At 40.4% G+C, this 18,373-nt stretch overlaps 1 protein-coding gene across 1 annotated transcript in view; it reads right to left on the bottom strand.

The window, feature by feature from the left end:
* Positions 1–17,950, bottom strand: part of dus2 (dihydrouridine synthase 2) — a 42,405-nt gene extending 24,455 nt beyond the window's left edge. The window contains exons 1-10 of the mRNA XM_034177125.1: positions 17,887–17,950; positions 15,235–15,369; positions 15,105–15,150; positions 9,868–9,959; positions 9,459–9,502; positions 8,013–8,073; positions 7,895–7,942; positions 7,105–7,170; positions 6,783–6,853; positions 3,627–3,713 (exon numbers count right to left, since the gene is read on the bottom strand). Coding sequence (XP_034033016.1) covers positions 3,627–3,713; positions 6,783–6,853; positions 7,105–7,170; positions 7,895–7,942; positions 8,013–8,073; positions 9,459–9,502; positions 9,868–9,959; positions 15,105–15,150; positions 15,235–15,351 — 632 coding nt within the window. The 5' untranslated portion in view covers positions 15,352–15,369; positions 17,887–17,950. The remainder of the gene's footprint in view (positions 1–3,626; positions 3,714–6,782; positions 6,854–7,104; positions 7,171–7,894; positions 7,943–8,012; positions 8,074–9,458; positions 9,503–9,867; positions 9,960–15,104; positions 15,151–15,234; positions 15,370–17,886) is intronic.
* Positions 17,951–18,373: the final 423 nt, after the last annotated feature.

Here is an 18,373-nt window from a genome sequence, read left to right as displayed (position 1 = left end):
GTTGCCCCGTCCCAACTTGTTTGAAATGTGTTGCAGGCATCCATTTCAAAATGAGCAAATATTTGCACAAAAACAATAAAGTTTATCAGTTTGAACATTAAATATCTTGTCTTTGTGGTGTATTCAACTGAATATAGGTTGAAGAGGATTTGCAAATCATTGTATTTTCTTCTTATTTACATTTCACACAATGTCCCAACTTCATTGGAATTGAGGTTGTACAATAAAAAACATAAATGTTTCCATTTGATGCATTGTACCAGAGTCAGCTTAAAGCTAATTTACATCGGCAGTCGCTTGGCAGGTCACAATTAAAACATAAATAATAAAGCATCACAAAAACATGAGCTCAAAGCTGCAGAGGTGTAAATCACCCACACAGACATATACATTCACATACAGGCAAACATATTCACACCGTCATATTTTACATAATATTTCTAAAATCAGTGGTTACAGAATTGAGTGTCTTTCAGTAAATTTTTCAGTTTCTTCTTGAAGCTTCCAGTAGAATCAGAGTTCTTGATGCTGTCAGGGAGAGTGTTCCACTGAGTCGTGGCTTTCACAGAGAAAGGTGACTGACCAAAAGCAGTATGACGGAAAGGCACAGAATAGTCTCTTATTGAAGATATTCTGGCAGACCTTATAAACTGCTCCGGACGAATATTAACAAATTGACGTAATGGGGAAGGAGCCAAGCCATTTAAAATCTTAAACGTAAGACACAAATTAGAAAACAGTTTATAATTATAATTATATTAATATTATAATTCTCAAAGCTAAACAGATGAAGCTTTTCTAATTAAAATATTGTTTATGATTGATTGACTGGGTTTATTCTGGAACATCAATATAAAAATACAGAAGTGAACATATCAATGATACACAGATACCACAATAAAGCATAAACACTTATTTCCATCACATGACAATATAGAGGGACTTGATTGAACAAGTACAAATTGTACATAAGACAATATGATCTTAATAATTAATGTAAATAACAATAAATGTGTATATTACACACACACACTTTGCACTGGGATACCAATTAAAACTGCAAATTATAAAGAAGACCATGCTTATATGAGTAAGGGCATTTTAGCATTTAGCCAGTGGTGGTCACAGCTAAAAACTGACATTTACAAATACACATTTGTAAAAACCAACACACACATCAAGTTGAGCGTTGGTTTTTACATACAACCCCTGGCAATAATTATGGAATCACCGGCCTCAGAGGATGTTCATTCAGTTGTTTAATTTTGTTGAAAAAAGCAGATCACAGACATGACACAAAACTACAGTCATTTCAAATGGCAACTTTCTGGCTTTAAGAAACACTATAAGAAATCAAGAAAAGAAATTGTGGCAGTCAGTAACGGTTACTTTTTTAGACCAAGCAGAGGGAAAAAAATATGGACTCACTGAATTCTGAGGAATAAATTATGGAATCACCCTGTAAATTTTCATCCCCAAAACTAACACCTGCATCAAATCAGATCTGCTCGTTAGTCTGCATCTAAAAAGGAGTGATCACACCTTGGAGAGCTGTTGCACCAAGTGGACTGACATGAATCATGGCTCCAACACGAGAGATGTCAATTGAAACAAAGGAGAGGATTATCAAACTCTCAAAAGAGGGTAAATCATCACGCAATGTTGCAAAAGATGTTGGTTGTTCACAGTCAGCTGTGTCTAAACTCTGGACCAAATACAAACAACATGGGAAGGTTGTTAAAGGCAAACATAGTGGTAGACCAAGGAAGACATCAAAGCGTCAAGACAGAAAACTTAAAGCAATATGTCTCAAAAATCGAAAATGCACAACAAAACAAATGAGGAACGAATGAGAGGAAACTGGAGTCAACGTCTGTGACCGAACTGTGAGAAACCGCCTAAAGGAAATGGGATTTACATACAGAAAAGCTAAACGAAAGCCATCATTAACACCTAAAAAGAAAAAAACAAGGTTAAAATGAGCTAAGGAAAAGCAATCGTGGACTGTGGATGACTGGATGAAAGTTATATTCAGTGATGAATCTCGAATCTGCATTGGGCAAGGTGATGATGCTGGAACTTTTGTTTGGTGCCGTTCCAATGAGATTTATAAAGATGACTGCCTGAAGAGGACATGTAAATTTCCACAGTCATTGATGATATGGGGCTGCATGTCAGGTAAAGGCACTGGGGAGATGGCTGTCATTACATCATCAATAAATGCACAAGTTTACGTTGATATTTTGGACACTTTTCTTATCCCATCAATTGAAAGGATGTTTGGGGATGATGAAATCATTTTTCAAGATGATAATGCAACTTGCCATAGAGCAAAAACTGTGAAAACATTCCTTGCAAAAAGACACATAGGGTCAATGTCATGGCCTGCAAATAGTCCAGATCTTAATCCAATTGAAAATCGTTGGTGGAAGTTGAAGAAAATTGTCCATGACAAGGCTCCAACCTGCAAAGCTGATCTGGCAACAGCAATCAGAGAAAGTTGGAGCCAGATTGATGAAGAGTACTGTTTGTCACTCATTAAGTCCATGCATCAGAGATTGCAAGCGGTTATAAAAGCCAGAGGTGATGCAACAAAATACTAGTGATGTGTTGGAGCGTTCTTTTGTTTTTCATGATTCCATAATTTTTTCCTCAGAATTGAGTGATTCCATATTTTTTTCCCTCTGCTTGGTCTAAAAAGTAACCGTTACTGACTGCCACATTTTTTTTTTCCTGATTTCTTATAGTGTTTCTTAAAGCCAGAAAGTTGCCATTTGAAATGACTTTAGTTTTGTGTCATGTCTGTGATCTGCTTTTTTTCTACAAAATTAAACAACTGAATGAACATCCTCCAAGGCCGGTGATTCCATAATTTTTGCCAGGGGTTGTATAATTAATCGACCAATCAGTGATCAGAGGCTCAGTTTACCCATAATGCATTTTGGCATCTGTGTGTGTTAATATTCAAAACTTCAAAATTAGTGCATTATTTTAAAATTAAAACATTTGTGTTAAACTATCCGGATTAATTTGGTTTATAAATCAAAACCATAAGTCAAACCTGCTTTCCTTTTGAGGACTTCGGCCTCACGGCTTGACCGCTCTATGCTGTGAAGAAAAAATACTTTTTTTTGTAGCAGCCTGGCAGCCAGGCTCCTTCTGCTGGGGTAGAGTTGAGCTCAGCTCCTCTCAGCTGCCTGACTGCTGCAAAATACGTAGCAGACAGGAGCCAACATGTATGATTTTAGGGTTTCTAAATTTTTGTCACCATTACCAACTATGTAAAAAACATTAGCGGTCTAAATTAGCAGAACTAAATTTAGCGGAAGCTAATTGGTCCACTGATGGTTTTTGAAGTTAGCTGAAAATCTAATCTACTAACAAAAAAAATTTAGCTTCGCTAATTAGCAGTTAGCGGATTAGAGGAACTGTGCCCACCACTGCATTTTGCAAACTTGAGTCACACCTCAAAAATTGTGTCCTCACACATTAAAAAAAAAAAAAAACAATTCCAAACCTACACTGACTGCACAGTGAACTGTTTTACACATTTTTTACCTAATCACATTACTAAAGGCGCTAAATCAGCGCTTAGAATGTACAGTGCAGCAGACACTGAGGCTTACTTGGCGATGACAGGGATGGAAACGGCCTGAGCGATGGCCTGAATGTAACCGCAGTGGACAGGATGCCTGGGACGTTCCTCCTTAAACCTGAAAAAACACATTCACACAGCCGCCAAAATAAAGCAGTCAGGTTAAATAGCAACAATATCTCTCCAAAGTTAAATGGTAAATGAAGTGCACTAATATAGTTCTTTTCCATCTGCATCAGATGCTCAAAGAGGTTTACACATCAATGCCTCACATTCACCCCGATGTCAGGCTGCTGCCATACAAGGCGCCCCCTACACACCAGGAGCAACTAGGGGATTAAGGACCTTGCCCAATAGTGCAGCAGATAACAGAATATTTGCAGAGGAATCCTTAAAATCTGGTTACAAGCACCAAAGTTTGACCATGTATACCTTTTGGTACATATTTTAGAAAAATAACGTTAGCCATTTGAATTTTCAATAGGGGGCCAAGTGGGGGTCAGCTGAAGAACTGCATAGGGGTCAAAAAAAATGTTCCAATCATATTGAAAGCTATACCACATTATGTGTCTGATCACAAAGATTCCAAAAAGGTATAGTTTGGACTATTTGTGACTGAATGTTCTGGAGTTATGGGGTAAAAACAGCAAGTATGGCGATAAAGGTCGCCATGCTTGGACATCAACATTGTTTGACCTTTACATTGGATACCAAACATTCAATACAGTCAGAACTATTCCATTTATTAATCGTATTAGTTCAACCAATAATTTGCACCAGGTTTTAAAAAAACTGAAGCAAGTTTAACTTTTGACCCCTGTACAAACTGAAACTGACCTTTGTCACCATTCTTGCTGTTTTTACCCCATAACAGAACATTCAGTTATAGATAGCCCAAACTATACCTTTTTGGAATCACTGTCATCAGATACATAATGTGGTATCACTTTCAATATGATTGGAACGTTTTTTTTAAGTTTGACCCTGTGCAATTCTTCAATTGACCCCTACTTGGCCCCCTATTGAAAATTCAAATGGATAAAGTTATTTTTCTACAATATGTACCAAAAGGTATACACAGTCAAATTTTGCCACTTGTAACCAGATTTAAACGCGGTTTTAACGCAGTTTTAAAATCAAGTTTTTTTCACCTTCGTCTTTTATCAAAAGTGAAACCTTTTATCCAAGTCATGCACGCTTTTATTTCTTCTCGTTTAGACTACTGCAATGCACTTTATTCCGGAATTAGCCATAACGCACTTTCCCGACTGCAGTTAGTCCAGAATTCAGCGGCTCGACTTTTAACAGGGGCCAGAAAGCGTGAGCACATTACCCCAATTTTGGCTTCTCTGCACTGGCTCTCTGTACGTTTCAGAATTGATTTTAAGATACTTTTGTTTGTTTTTAAAGCTCTGAATGGACTGGCCCCGCAATATATCATCAACTGCCTCCAGGTTTACACTCCAGCACGAGCTCTGAGGTCCGAGGGCCAGTCCCAGCTCATGGTGCCTAGGACGAGACTTAAAACTCGAGAGGACAGAGCCTTCTCAGTGGTCGGTCCCAGACTCTGGAACGCTCTGCCCCTACACGTCCGATCTGCTCCCACTGTGGAGTGTTTTAAGTCCCGTCTTAAGGCCCACTTTTATTCTTTGGCTTTTAACACCACGTGAGTTGTGTCTTATTTTATTTTTATTTTATTGAAATTTATTGTTTTATCATGGTTTTATTTATTTATGTATTATTTTATCTATCTATTTTATTGTTATTATTGTTATTATTACTATTTTGTGTGTCTGTGCTTTTGCTGTGCAACACTTTGGAGACAAGTCTGTTTAAATGTGCTTTATAAATAAAATGGATTGGATTGGACTGGATTGGATAAACGATTCTTACAGTTATCTGCTGTACTACAAGGGCCCTTCGTGATTTTCCAGTCAGACTGGGATCTGAACTGAGGATCTGGTCTCAAGCCCAATGCTTGAGAAAATTTTCAGAAAAATAAATAAATAAATAAAAAAAATAAGACCCAGGGGAAGACCCAGGACATGCTGGAGGGATTGTACTTCCCAGATGGTTTGAGAACACCTCAGGATCCCACAGGAAGAGTTAGAGGACAGGGCCGGGGATAGGGAAATGAGGGATAAGCTGTTTAGTATACTGCCTCTGCGATGTGGATAAGCATCAGAAAATGAATGAATGATTGCCATTCATTCATTCATTCAGAATGCATCACCAAAGGGACCAAAATTACATAATCCATCTTCAGAATAACAGCCTAAACAAAAATGCACGATAGTCTTCCTTGAGTCATAGCTATAGGGACCAATTAAAGATTACACAGGGTTCAAAATTTAAAAATGCTCCAATCATGTTGAAACATATACCATATTATCTGTCTGACAGATTTCAGAAAGTTATAGATTGTACTATCTACAGTTGACAATTATGGAGTTATCTGCTAAAAAAAAAAACAAAAGAGCTTGTATTGGGGTCAAAATTGAAAGTTGTCCCCTACCCTTTTTTTTTGGTAAAATATGGTGGAACTTACTGCTGGCACCAGAAACAGTTTTAAGAACAATAGCTTTGCAATAGCTTTGACTATTTTGAATGCTTCAACGACACAGGAAGGACAAACGAGGTCAACGTCCATTGGATTCTATGACATACGATGCGTTTTGCCACATGTAGTCATAACAAAGCAAAGATGGTGCAGTCTATTCCTTTTTAAAATCCAATGTTCTTTGAAATAGCAACGCATTTACACTTTGTGCAAACAAAGAGCACAGAACTCCCCAAGTAATAGCAGATAGCTATCAGACTGACTTTTCATGGTATCATAAAGCGAGTATACTAAAGAATGACATTAAAGGAACACGCGCGTTGCAACGCCAGTATCACCAAGCAATTTAACATAATCTACTGACAAGCTTTGGTCATACCAAAATATGAGATTTGGATTTTTTGGGGGGGGGGGGGGTTGATTCAGTGTTCAGTTTCTGTTATTCTTTAATTAAATCGTTCAAAAACTTTTTAAAACTTTAATAATTCTAAACCAATGTTAAGACTGTAAAGCCAGTAGTTACAGAGAGACATTTAAGCATGCATGTGGAATATAATGCAAGAACAATTTCTTCTTTCACTTTTTTGAATTTGTCCCTTAATTAGTAAGGTCAGTGAATTAGCTCACCTGCCGTGGACTGCAACAGCAGTAACACCAGTCTTCTCGATTCTCTGGACCAGACTGACAGTTTCCTCCAGCTGAAACCAATAAAGTAAGAAGTCAGTGGGGGGGCTCTGCCATGGATTAAACAAACTGATCAATATGCCTCAAATGTCAAACAGTGAAGTAATTAAATCAAAGGTAGTCTGTGTACATTGGGAGTTTGCTTGATAAATTATGTGAATCAATTCAAATAAATAATTTACAAGAGCATATAAAATGCAGTTATTGCAACAATAACCCACTGAAATAGCCCTACAGGTGAAGCTGTTCCTCTTGTAGTTCTTACCGAAGGAAGAATTCGAATTTTACATGTCACTGGTTTGGAAATTCCTGTGATGAGCTTCCTGAGAATCTGAGAAAAGGAAATAATTGAATTGAAAAGAGGAAAACATTCAAATCTGAAATGCTGGAACAAGTTAAATTTGGACATTATTTGCCGTATTTTACAAACTATTAATCTTTTTGTTTGTTTGTCTTACTGGACCTGTGACTTTGATTTCGAAGCGACATATGAAAAAATATTGCAATACCATCTACGGCCACAAAATGCCAATGCCTAAAACGCATGACAAGCTGTTCCTGCATAGTGATCTGAAAGAGGTACTATGGTTCATACATGGGAGCAGAATGACGAAGATATGCTGGTTCTTAAGAGAACGAGTGTTATTAATAAATCATGCTTTCAAACTTAAAGACAACACTCCTTAATGAAGAGAGGAAATAACCTTCATACATTCTTGAATAAAGACAGTTAAACATCCAACAGACATTTCAGCCTATTCAGTGGCAACAAGAACCAGTATATTTTTGAGTTGTCTGTGCCTCATACAATAATATTATTTGGCTTGTTAGCTTATGCCAGAAAATATGGTAATTAGCAAAATATTTTCCCCTCGAGTGACTAATTGTTTAATTGAGTAATAATTTCTGCTGCAGCTCCTGTCCCCTTCCAATATCAGCTGGATCTGAAGTCAGTCTGAACAGATTACCTCACTACTGTCATCGTAACCTCATGAAATGCAGTTATTTGCATCCTAATTCAAGGAATAAAAATAAAAGAGAAGTTTAGTACTAACTGCCTCAATCTTGTCAGGATGTGACAGAAGAGCAGCTCCCATTCCACCCTACAGGAAAAAAAAGGTCAGTCAAATGTTGAGGTGAAAGCAGCGGCAGGCTGGTCACTGCAAGACTCGCCTTGGTGGAGTATTCCTTTGGACAGCCCATGTTCACATCGATAGCTGCCACATCCTTCTCCCTGTACCGGATAGACAACTTAATTTAGCGCGCACGCACACACCCACACACACACAACAAAGTAACACAATCCAAACAAGAAATCTGTGAGCAAGTTCACAAAATGATGCTCTGTCATGTTGATGCATTTATATTTTATATATTGGTGGCACAATGTTTTTGGGTGATACTACATTTTTTTCCTCTACACAAGTCTGTTTATAGCTGTAACTGAGAATATGATCCGAGAGAGAGAGACTTTTTTTTAAGAAAAGTCTCATTATCTCCACTTGAAGACATCATATCAGTCTATTCCTTAATGCACATCTTCATATGGTGTGCTACCAGTGTGTGTGACGCTTCAGTGAAATCCACCAACTGTTGCACGGGGTAAAAAAAAAAATCTTACACAACAGTGACCTTCAGAAGCCATCAGGACCCATTCATTCACTCATCTTCAACCGCTTATCTAGGATTGGGCCGTGGGGCAACAGCTCTAGCAGGGGACCCCAGACTTCCCTTTCCCGGGTCATATTGACCACCTCTGACTGGGGGATCCCGAGGTGTTCCCAGGCCAGTCCTAGTCCTGGGTCTTCCCCGGGGTCTCCCCCCAGATGGACATGCCTGGAACACCTCCTTAGGGAGGCGCCCAGGGGCATCCCAAACCACCTCAGTTGGCTCCTTTCAACGCGAAGGAGCAGTGGCTCTACTCCGAGCTCCCCACGGAGGACTGAACTTCTCACCCTATCTCTAAGGGAGACACCAGCCACCCTCCTAAGGAAGTCCATTTCGGGCGCTTGTACCCGCGATCTAGTTCTTTTGGTCATGACCCAACCCTCATGACCATAGGTGAGAGTAGGAACTTAGAGTGACCAGTAGATCGAGAGCTTCGCCTTTTGGCTCAGCTCCCTTTTCATCACAACAGTACAGGAGAGTGAATGCAACATTGCACCGATTCTCTGGCCAATCTCACACTCCATTGTCCCCTCACTTGTGAGCAAGACTGCAAGGTACTTGAACTCCTTCACTTGGGGTAAGACCTCATTCCCTACCTGGAGTAGGGAATCCATCAGTTTCCTGCTGAGAACCATGCAAATGCAGATACAACACAAGGAATCCATTCATTAAGTTTTGTATCTTCAAACTGAACTTTTTTTTGTGTGTGTTCAAACGGAACTGTACACCAATTTCACAACAAGCCATAGTCAGATGCAAGCATCTTGACAAGCCAATCATTGTCACCACACAGATGATGTTGTCAGGACATAATTACCTCACAAAAGGTTCTTTAGTCTGAGCGCAGCATGTGAAACCAAACTAACCAGACTAAATGTATACAAATGCAAACCTTGGTTCAGGCCCTGTTATGGTCTTTCATGTATCAAAGTGTGTAATGTGTAAACTCACACAAGCTGGGCCACTGTCAGGGCTCTGTCTGGGTCTGCAGTTCCCTGCAAATAGAAAAGTTTTTGCTGTAACTTCATAATACATGATATCTGCCTACAACCTAAAAAAAAAAAAAACCCCCCAAAAAAAGCACCTAGTGACTCCAAACAGTAGACAGACATTAACAATCGCATTTTTTCAACAATTTTTGGAACATTTCCAAAACTGTGTGGTAACCTTGGACCTGTTGCAACGTCACTGCAACAAAGACAATTTGTGATACACAACTTAAGACTATCTAACTAAACATTGAGTAAATCTGCAAATCAAAACAAATCAACAAACACCTGTGACCCTGTAACCTCATTGATGAATGTAACAACTGCAAAGAAAACACATTACTTTAACTATTTGTGTGTATTTTTCTCACCATCTGAAATACAACTCTGTCCTTCTCCCTTTCACAGGTTCTGAATATCACTCGATCATCAGGAGCAACAAAATCCACTGTCTCCAGCACATCTAACAAACACAGAGGCATTAAAAGCTGATAACTCTTTGAGGGGAAGAAAAAAAAAAAAAAAAAAAACACAAAACATTTTTATGACCAACTGGCAGAATGGGCCGAAAAACTGTAAAAACGTTGTTTTATTTCTGAGGGTTTCAGGACCACTTCAGTACAGTACCACCAAAGGTTCTGACATTAAATTACACTCATCATATGTGACTGTCATAAAAGAACACAAGGACTACATATGCCCGGTCATGTTAACACGGTATCACAAAGCCAACTGCCCCCACATGAAGGAAAATCCCAGCAAAAAAGCATCACCAATGACAGGACTAAAGCAGCATGAGACAGCGGAAGACAGAGTGAAAGACAGCACACTAATACGATACAACCCCAATTCCAATGAAGTTGGGACGTTGTATAAAATGTAAATAAAAACAGAATACAATGATTTGCAAATCCTCTTCAACCTATATTCAATTGAATACATCACTAAGACAAGATATTTAATGTTCAAACTGATAGACTTTATTGTTTTTGTGCAAATATTTGCTCATTTTGAAATGGATGCCTGCAACACGTTTCAAAAAAAAGCTGGGACAGTGGTATGTTTACCAGTGTTACATCACCTTTCCTTCTAACACTCAATAAGTGTTTGAGAACTGAGGACACTAATTGTGAGTGCCATGATTGGGTATAAAAGGAGCATCCCCAAAAGTCTCAGTCGTTCACAAGCAAAGATGGGGCGAGGATCACCACTTGTGAAAAACTGCGTGAAAAAAATAGAACCAACAGTTTAAAAACAATGTTTCTCAATGTTCAATTGCAAGGAATTTAGGGATTCCATCATCTACAGTCCATAATATAATCAGAATATTCAGAGAATCTGGAGAACTTTATACACATAGTAGGCAAGGCAGAAAACCAACACTGAATGCCTGTGACCTTCGATGCCTCAGGCGGCACTGCATTAAAAACCGACATCATTGTGTAAAGGATGTTAACTCAGCCACATGGGGTGTGCAGCCAGTACATTCTGAGGGCCGGTCCCAAGCCCGGATAAATGAGGAGGGTTGCATCAGGAAGGGCATCCGGCGTAAAACAAGCCAACCCAACTATGCAGACTCAGAATCGAATTCCCATACCGGATCGGTCGCGGCCCGGGATAACAACGTCCGCCACCGGTGCTATTGCCCAACAGGGTGCCGGTGGAAATTGGGCTACTGCTGGGCGAAGACGACGAAGAAGAGGAGGAAAACGTTGCCACGAAAAGCGGGAGAAGAAGAAAACTAGAAGGGTGGAAATGAGAGTGGGGATTTTGAATGAAAACTAGAAGGGTGGAAATGAGAGTGGGGACTTTGAATGTTGGTAGTATGACTGGTAAAGGGAGAGAGCTGGCTGATATGATGGAGAGGAGAAAGGTAGACATATTGTGTGTGCAAGAGACCAAGTGGAAGGGAAGTAAGAGCAGGAGCATCGGCGGTAGGTACAAGTTGTTGTACCATGGTGAGGACAGGAAGAGAAATGGTGTTGGGGTCATTTTAAAGGAAGAGTATGTTAAAAGTGTGTTGGAGGTTAAGCGAGTGTCTGACAGGGTGATGAGTGTTAAGTTGGAAATTGAAGGGGTGATGATGAATATCATCAGGGCATATGCCCCACAGGTAGGTTGTGAGATGAAGGAGAAAGAAGATTTCTGGAGTGTGTTAGATGAGGTGGTGGAGAGTGTGCCCAAGCATGAAAGAGTGGTGATAGGAGCAGACTTCAATGGGCATGTTGGAGAAGGGAACAGAGGTAATGAGGAAGTAATGGATAGATATGGTATCAAGGATAGGAATGGGGAAGGACAGATGGTAGTTGATTTTGCAAAAAGGATGGAAATGGCTGTGGTGAATACCTACTTTAAGAAAAGGGAGGAGCACAGGGTAACATATAAGAGTGGAGGAAGGTGCACACAGGTGGACTACATTCTTTATAGGAGATGCAAGCTAAAAGAAATCACAGACTGTAAGGTGGTAGCAGGAAGAGAGTGTCACTAGACAGCATAGGATGGTTGTTTGTAGGATGACTTTAGAGGTAAAGAAGAAGAAGAGAGTGAGAGCTCAACAAAGGATCAGATGGTGGAAGCTGAAGGAGGAAGACTGTTGTGTGAAATTTAGCGAGCAGGTGAGAGAAGCACTAGTTGGAGAGGAAGCAATTTTGGACAACTGGAAAAGTATTGCAGATGTGGTGAGGGAGACAGCTAGGGCAGTACTGGGTATGACATCTGGACAGTGGAAGGAAGACAAGGAGACTTGGTGGTGGAATGAAGAGGTCCAGGAAAGCATAAGGAGAAAGAGGTTGGCGAAAAAGTTTGGGATAGTCGGAGAGATGAAGAAAGTAGACAGGAGTACAAGGAGATGCGGCGTAAGGTGAGAAGAGAAGTGGCAAAAGCAAAGGAAAAGGCATATTGCGAGCTGTACAAGAAGTTGAATAGTAAGGAAGGAGAAAAGGACTTGTACCGATTGGCCAGACAAAGGGACAGAGCTGGAAAGGATGTGCAGCAGGTTAGGGTGGTAAAAGATGCACATGGTAATGTGCTGACAAGTGAGGAGTGTGTGCTGAGAAGGTGGAGGGAATATTTTGAAGAGTTGATGAATAAAGAAAATGAGCGAGAGAAAAGGCTGGATGATGTGGTGAGAGTAAATCAGGAAGTAAAAGAGATTAGCAAGGAAGAAGTGAGGGCTGCTATGAAGAGGATGAAGAGTGGAAAGGCAGTTGGTCCAGATGACATTCCAGTGGAGGCATGGAAATGTCTAGGAGAGATGGCAGTAGAGTTTCTAACCAGATTGTTTAATAAAATCTTGGAAAGTGAGAGGATGCCTGAGGAGTGGAGACGAAGTGTGCTGGTTCCTATTTTCAAGAACAAGGGTGATGTGCAGAGCTGCAGTAACTACAGAGGCATAAAGCTGATCAGCCACAGCATGAAGTTATGGGAAAGAGTAGTAGAAGCTAGGCTTAGAAAACAGGTGAAGATCTGTGAGCAGCAATATGGTTTCATGCCGAGAAAGTGCACTACAGATGTAATGTTTGCTCTGAGAATACTGTTGGAAAAGTACAGAGAAGGACAGAAAGAGTTACATTGTGTGTTTGTGGACTTAGAAAAAGCTTATGATAGGGTGCCAAGAGAAGAGTTGTGGCATTGTATGAGGAAGTCTGGAGTGGCAGAGAAGTATGTTAGGGTAGTGTAGGACATGTACAAGAATAGTGTGACAGCGGTGAGATGCGCAGTCGGAATGACAGACTCATTCAAGGTGGAGGTGGGATTACACCAAGGATCAGCTCTGAGTCCTTTCTTGTTTGCAGTGGTGATGGACAGGTTGACAGATGAGATCAGACAGGAGTCCTCATGGACTATGATGTTTGCAGATGACATTGTGATCTGTAGTGAGAGTAGAGAGCAAGTTGAGTCTAGTCTGGAGAAGTGGAGATATGCTTTGGAGAGAAGGGGAATGAAAGTCAGTAGAAGCAAGACTGAGTACATGTGTGTGAATGAGAGGGAGCCCAGTGGAATAGTGCAGGTACAAGGAGTAGAAGTGGTGAAAGTAGATGAGTTTAAATATTTGGGGTCAACTGTTCAAAGTAATGGAGAGTGTGGTAGAGAGGTGAAGAAGAGAGTGCAGGCAGGGTGGAGTGGGTGGAGAAAGGTGGCAGGAGTGATTTGTGACCGAAGAATATCAGCAAGAGTGAAGGGGAAAGTTTACAAAACAGTAGTGAGACCAGCTATGTTGTATGGTTTAGAGACAGTGGCACTAACAAAAAGACAGGAGGCAGAGCTGGAGGTGGCAGAGCTGAAGATGTTGAGATTCTCTTTGGGAGTGACAAGAATGGACAAGATTAGGAAAGAACATATCAGAGGGACAGCTCAGGTGGGACGGTTTGGAGACAAAGTCAGAGAGGCGAAATTGAGATGGTTTGGACATGTGCATAGGAGGGACCCAGGGTATACAGGGAGAAGGATGCTGAGGATGGAGCCACCAGGCAGGAGGAGAAGAGGGAGACCAAAGAGGAGGTTCATGGATGTGCTGAGAGAGGACATGCAGGTGGTTGGTGTGACAGAGGAAGATACAGAGGACAGGGTGAGATGGAAACGATTGATCTGCTGTGGCGACCCCTAACGGGAACAGCCGAAAGACAAAGAAGAAGAATTGTGTAAAGGATGTTACCGCGTGGGCTAAGGAACACTTCAGAAAACCAATGTCAGATAACACAGTTCGTCGCTACATCTACAAGTGCAAGTTAAAACGCTACTATGCAAAGCGAAAGCTATACATCAACAACATCCAGAAACGCCGCCACCTTCTCTGGGCCTGAGCTCATTTGAAATGGACAGACGCAAAGTGGAAAAGTGTGCTGTGGTCTGATGAGTCCACATTTCAAATTGTTTTTGGAAATCATAGACATCGTGTCCTCTGGACAAAAGAGGAAAAACACCATCCAAATTGTTACCAGCGCAAAGTTCAAAAGCCAGCATCTGTGATGGTATGGGGTGTGTCAGTGCCCATGGCATGGGCAACTTACACATCTGTGATGTTATGGGGGTGTGTTCGTGCCCATGGCATGGGCAACTTACACATCTGTGATGGCACCATCAATGCTGAAAGGTATATCCAGGATTTAGAGCAACACATGCTGCCATTTAAGCAACGTCTTTTTCAGGGACGCCCCTGGTTATTTCAGCAAGACATTGCTGAGCCACATTCTGCACTCTTTTACTACGTGGCTTCGTAGTAAAAGAGTGCGGGTACTAGACTGGCCTGTCTACAGTCCAGACCTGTCGCCCATTGAAAATGTGCAGCGCATTATAATGTGCAAAATACGACAAATGACCTGGACTGTTTATTCTGTTTTTATTTACATTTTACACAACATCCCAACTTCAGTGGAACTGGGGTTGTAGAAAATGTGACGGAAAACTAAGAAGAAACAGAAGACAATAATAAAACATCATGAAACTATGCTAAAGTACTGCACTGGAAATTTTTCTATTTGGAATCCAAAAGCATCAAAAGTCTGTGCTAAATCCTGAAGGACAGAGAAAATATACAGACCTGTGTAGATTTATTCATTTTTAAGTATAGGGAGTGGGGGTGTACTGACAAGAAGTGACAATTTCTTACTGTTCTCCACTCTTCGACACTGGGCCATTTTGATGTCGATCAGCTCCTAGAATAATGAGCACAAAATTTTTGCTAAGACACATCAACTTGGACATTATGTTTAGTTTTTCCTCACGCCAGCTGAGCTCACCTCACAGTAAACCACATCTGCGCCGTAGTCCAGAGCCAGCAGTCTCATGGGCAGAGTCCCCACCCGGACCATCGGAGCCAGGGCAGTGATGTTACTGAAGCTCAGCCTGCCTGCCATGATGGATGATCAGTCCTCCTAAAGACATGACAGACAAACAATTCAACAATGACCTCTCTCAAATCAATATTGACAACCTGTCAAACCTTCAAAAACTGTTTTCTCTGAATACACTTAAGGCCCCCTGACACTTGCAAGACTTTGGTGCACGCACTTGCACACACGTCCTTGTGACTATCCCACCCGCTGTTTTCCCAGCTGGACGCCATGCTTTGTTTCACCGGCTGTGCGCTGGACACTGCGTATATAAAAAATTATTTCGTAGTGGATTAATCATTTTCTCTGCAAGTTGGCTGCTGAAAAGGGCTCTAATCACTTCCTGAATCACAGAGGACCGCTCCAGCCGGAGCCGTTTGCGTGCGCTCGCTGAGCGAGCTGGAGAAAGCATTTGGAGCCATCTTGAAAGGTAATTATTTGTCATGTTTACTAGAGGTGCACCGATCGATCGAGCATGGATCATTATCGGCCGATCACGCCTTGATCGGTGATCAGCAAAATGCACCGATCAAAAGGACCGATCACAACAGTGCAGGCAGTAGCGCAGGGAGCACTTGGTCCTGTCATGACACGCTTTCCTCTGTGACGTAAACTCATTTTGACTTCCGATATGAGCTGGACGGTCAAGGAGAGCAGTCGCCATCATCTAATGTAGTCCATGTCCGTCCAGCTCATATCAGAAGTCAAAATGAGTCAAATGGCTCTGAGAGATCTAAATAGACTGCTGTGTAATGAATGGAACCACACTGCCATCTAGTGGATATCCAGTGTGCGTGAGTGTGTATTTGTGAATCAGTAGGCATTTGTTTGTGGATCTGTGGATTTCGCAAAAAGAATGTCTCAAAATTACGTCACAGAGGAAAGCAATGAATGCATGTAATTGGTGATCCACAAATGCTGAAACTCAATTCACAAATACAATTTCCAGTTTTACAAATGTAATTTTTTTTTTTTTTTTTTTTTTACAAATTAAGTTTTATATTTGCAAATACAACATTATTTGCAAAGACCAATTTACAAGTTACAAATATGAAATTTGCATTTGTGGATATCTGAACACATTTGCAAATCAATGATTATCTGTAGATCACCCTGTGTGTATTTACAAATATTAATGAGACAATTTTAACCCCATAGAATGAGGGCTGTATTTTACATTCTCAGTGTATTCTCTGTAGGCTGTAACCTGAGCAACATGAAAAATGGAAAAAAGAAAAAGCTTGCTGGTAGAACAAAGTCAGTGTAATAAAACAAAAGTTGGCAGTTTATTCTAGTGTCTTTATTTGAATACGTTTTTTGTTTTCATCATTACGTTTTAATGCAAAAATAGTCCTACACATTAGACCTATATTCTTATTTTGAGCATGATCCAAATATGTACTTGATCGGTATCGGCCTTGATCGGTATCGGCAGATCAAAATTTCAGTGATCAGCCTAAAAAATCCTGATCGGTGCACCTCTAATGTTTACATTGTCATGGCTTGTTAAAACAGTTGCAAGTTCTTTCCTTCTTGTGTGCAGCTGTAAAAGTATGTTTATGACAGATTTAACATCTCATTACAATCGTTCAGACGACTCTGATGCAGTGCGGTGACGCAATCACTTTTACTGTTCATTTCTTCTTTACTCGACTTGATGAGCTGCGCGTAGTGTTGGCAAGCAGATTGTCCCACGTTGCACGACACTTAAGTGTGAAAGATTTTTTTGAACATTTCAAAATTCTCTTTGCGCAATTCCACACGCCGACGCCCCTCTCACGTTCAGTCTACACCCGTTAAAGATGAGTTTACTCTCCTGCACGACACAGTATGTGCAAGTGCGTGCATCAAACTCGTGCAAGTGTCAGGGCACCTTTAGGCTAAACACATATGTGAGGAAAGTAAACGAAAAAATAACAATAGAAAGACAGTAAATGTACTATTTAATCTACATATGTTTTGCCCAAACAAGCAGGACATCTGAAATTACTCACTTTTAAAGCTACCCAGTTATCTTTTTTCCTATAAAAGCCCGAATTAAATTGCAGTTTTTTTGAATGGAGTTTGGCGGACTGGAGCTGCTGCGCTATGCTAACATTTCCATCTGTGCTGTTTTAGTTCTCTTGGAATTTACTATTAACACATCATTCTGAAACACAACAACATTATAATAAAAGTACAACCAAAAAGGATAAGAATTCGTCTCCTCAACAAACAAAGATGTGAACTTTGTAAACATATCTGAGCTGGGTGTATCAGTTTTAGTCGTGTTACAGAGTAAATTAAAATTACATATAAATTCGGCCAATGAATCAACTGTGTGCCTAATTTATCGTATCATCTCGCAAAGTTTTAAAGGGCTCACGTTATGTTTCTTTATGATTATTTTTCCTTGTTAAAAATAATCCATCGAGTGTTAAAGTGCGACTTTTCTGAACGAGGTTAGGCGGAACAGTTCTGCTGCGTTAACATTCCACTGTTTCAAACGTACATTTAAACGACATAGAATTTAATATGGAGGAAAAAAGATAAGGACAATGTGAAGAATTTTAAACTCACCAACATTTTTTGGTACCGCAACAGAAACGTGTGAATATTTTTTTATTCTTCTATTTCTCCAGGAGCTTATTGGCGGTTGTCGAACTACCGCCACCAACTGGACAGGAGTATATAGCAATATAACGCCATAATGTGTCAAGAAAACACAGGAACATTATATGGCAATAAAAATAAATTCATACCAGACGCGACACGCCGACAGTGCAACACCCACATTTGTATTTGAATCCTAAACTAAACTAATTTCTTATAAATTCTCCTGTTTTGCTCAGGGTCACCACAGCAGATAGATGTCAATATATTGATTTGCACTATGTAGTTTTACTTTGGATGGTCCTCGTGACACAGCACCAGATATAGAAAGAAAATGGAATGAAAGTGGCTTCAAACCTGCTAAACCACTTAATCCTAAGTTATGCTTACCATTCTGCCATATTTAATCCATACAGTCTCCAAACTGTTTGAGGTAAACAGTCATGACACCTTG

The sequence above is a fragment of the Thalassophryne amazonica genome, chromosome 8 (genome assembly GCF_902500255.1).
Source record: "Thalassophryne amazonica chromosome 8, fThaAma1.1, whole genome shotgun sequence".
Classification (NCBI taxonomy): domain Eukaryota; kingdom Metazoa; phylum Chordata; class Actinopteri; order Batrachoidiformes; family Batrachoididae; genus Thalassophryne; species Thalassophryne amazonica.
Note: the sequence above shows the minus strand (reverse complement) of the source record. Positions and strands in the feature narration are given on the sequence as shown.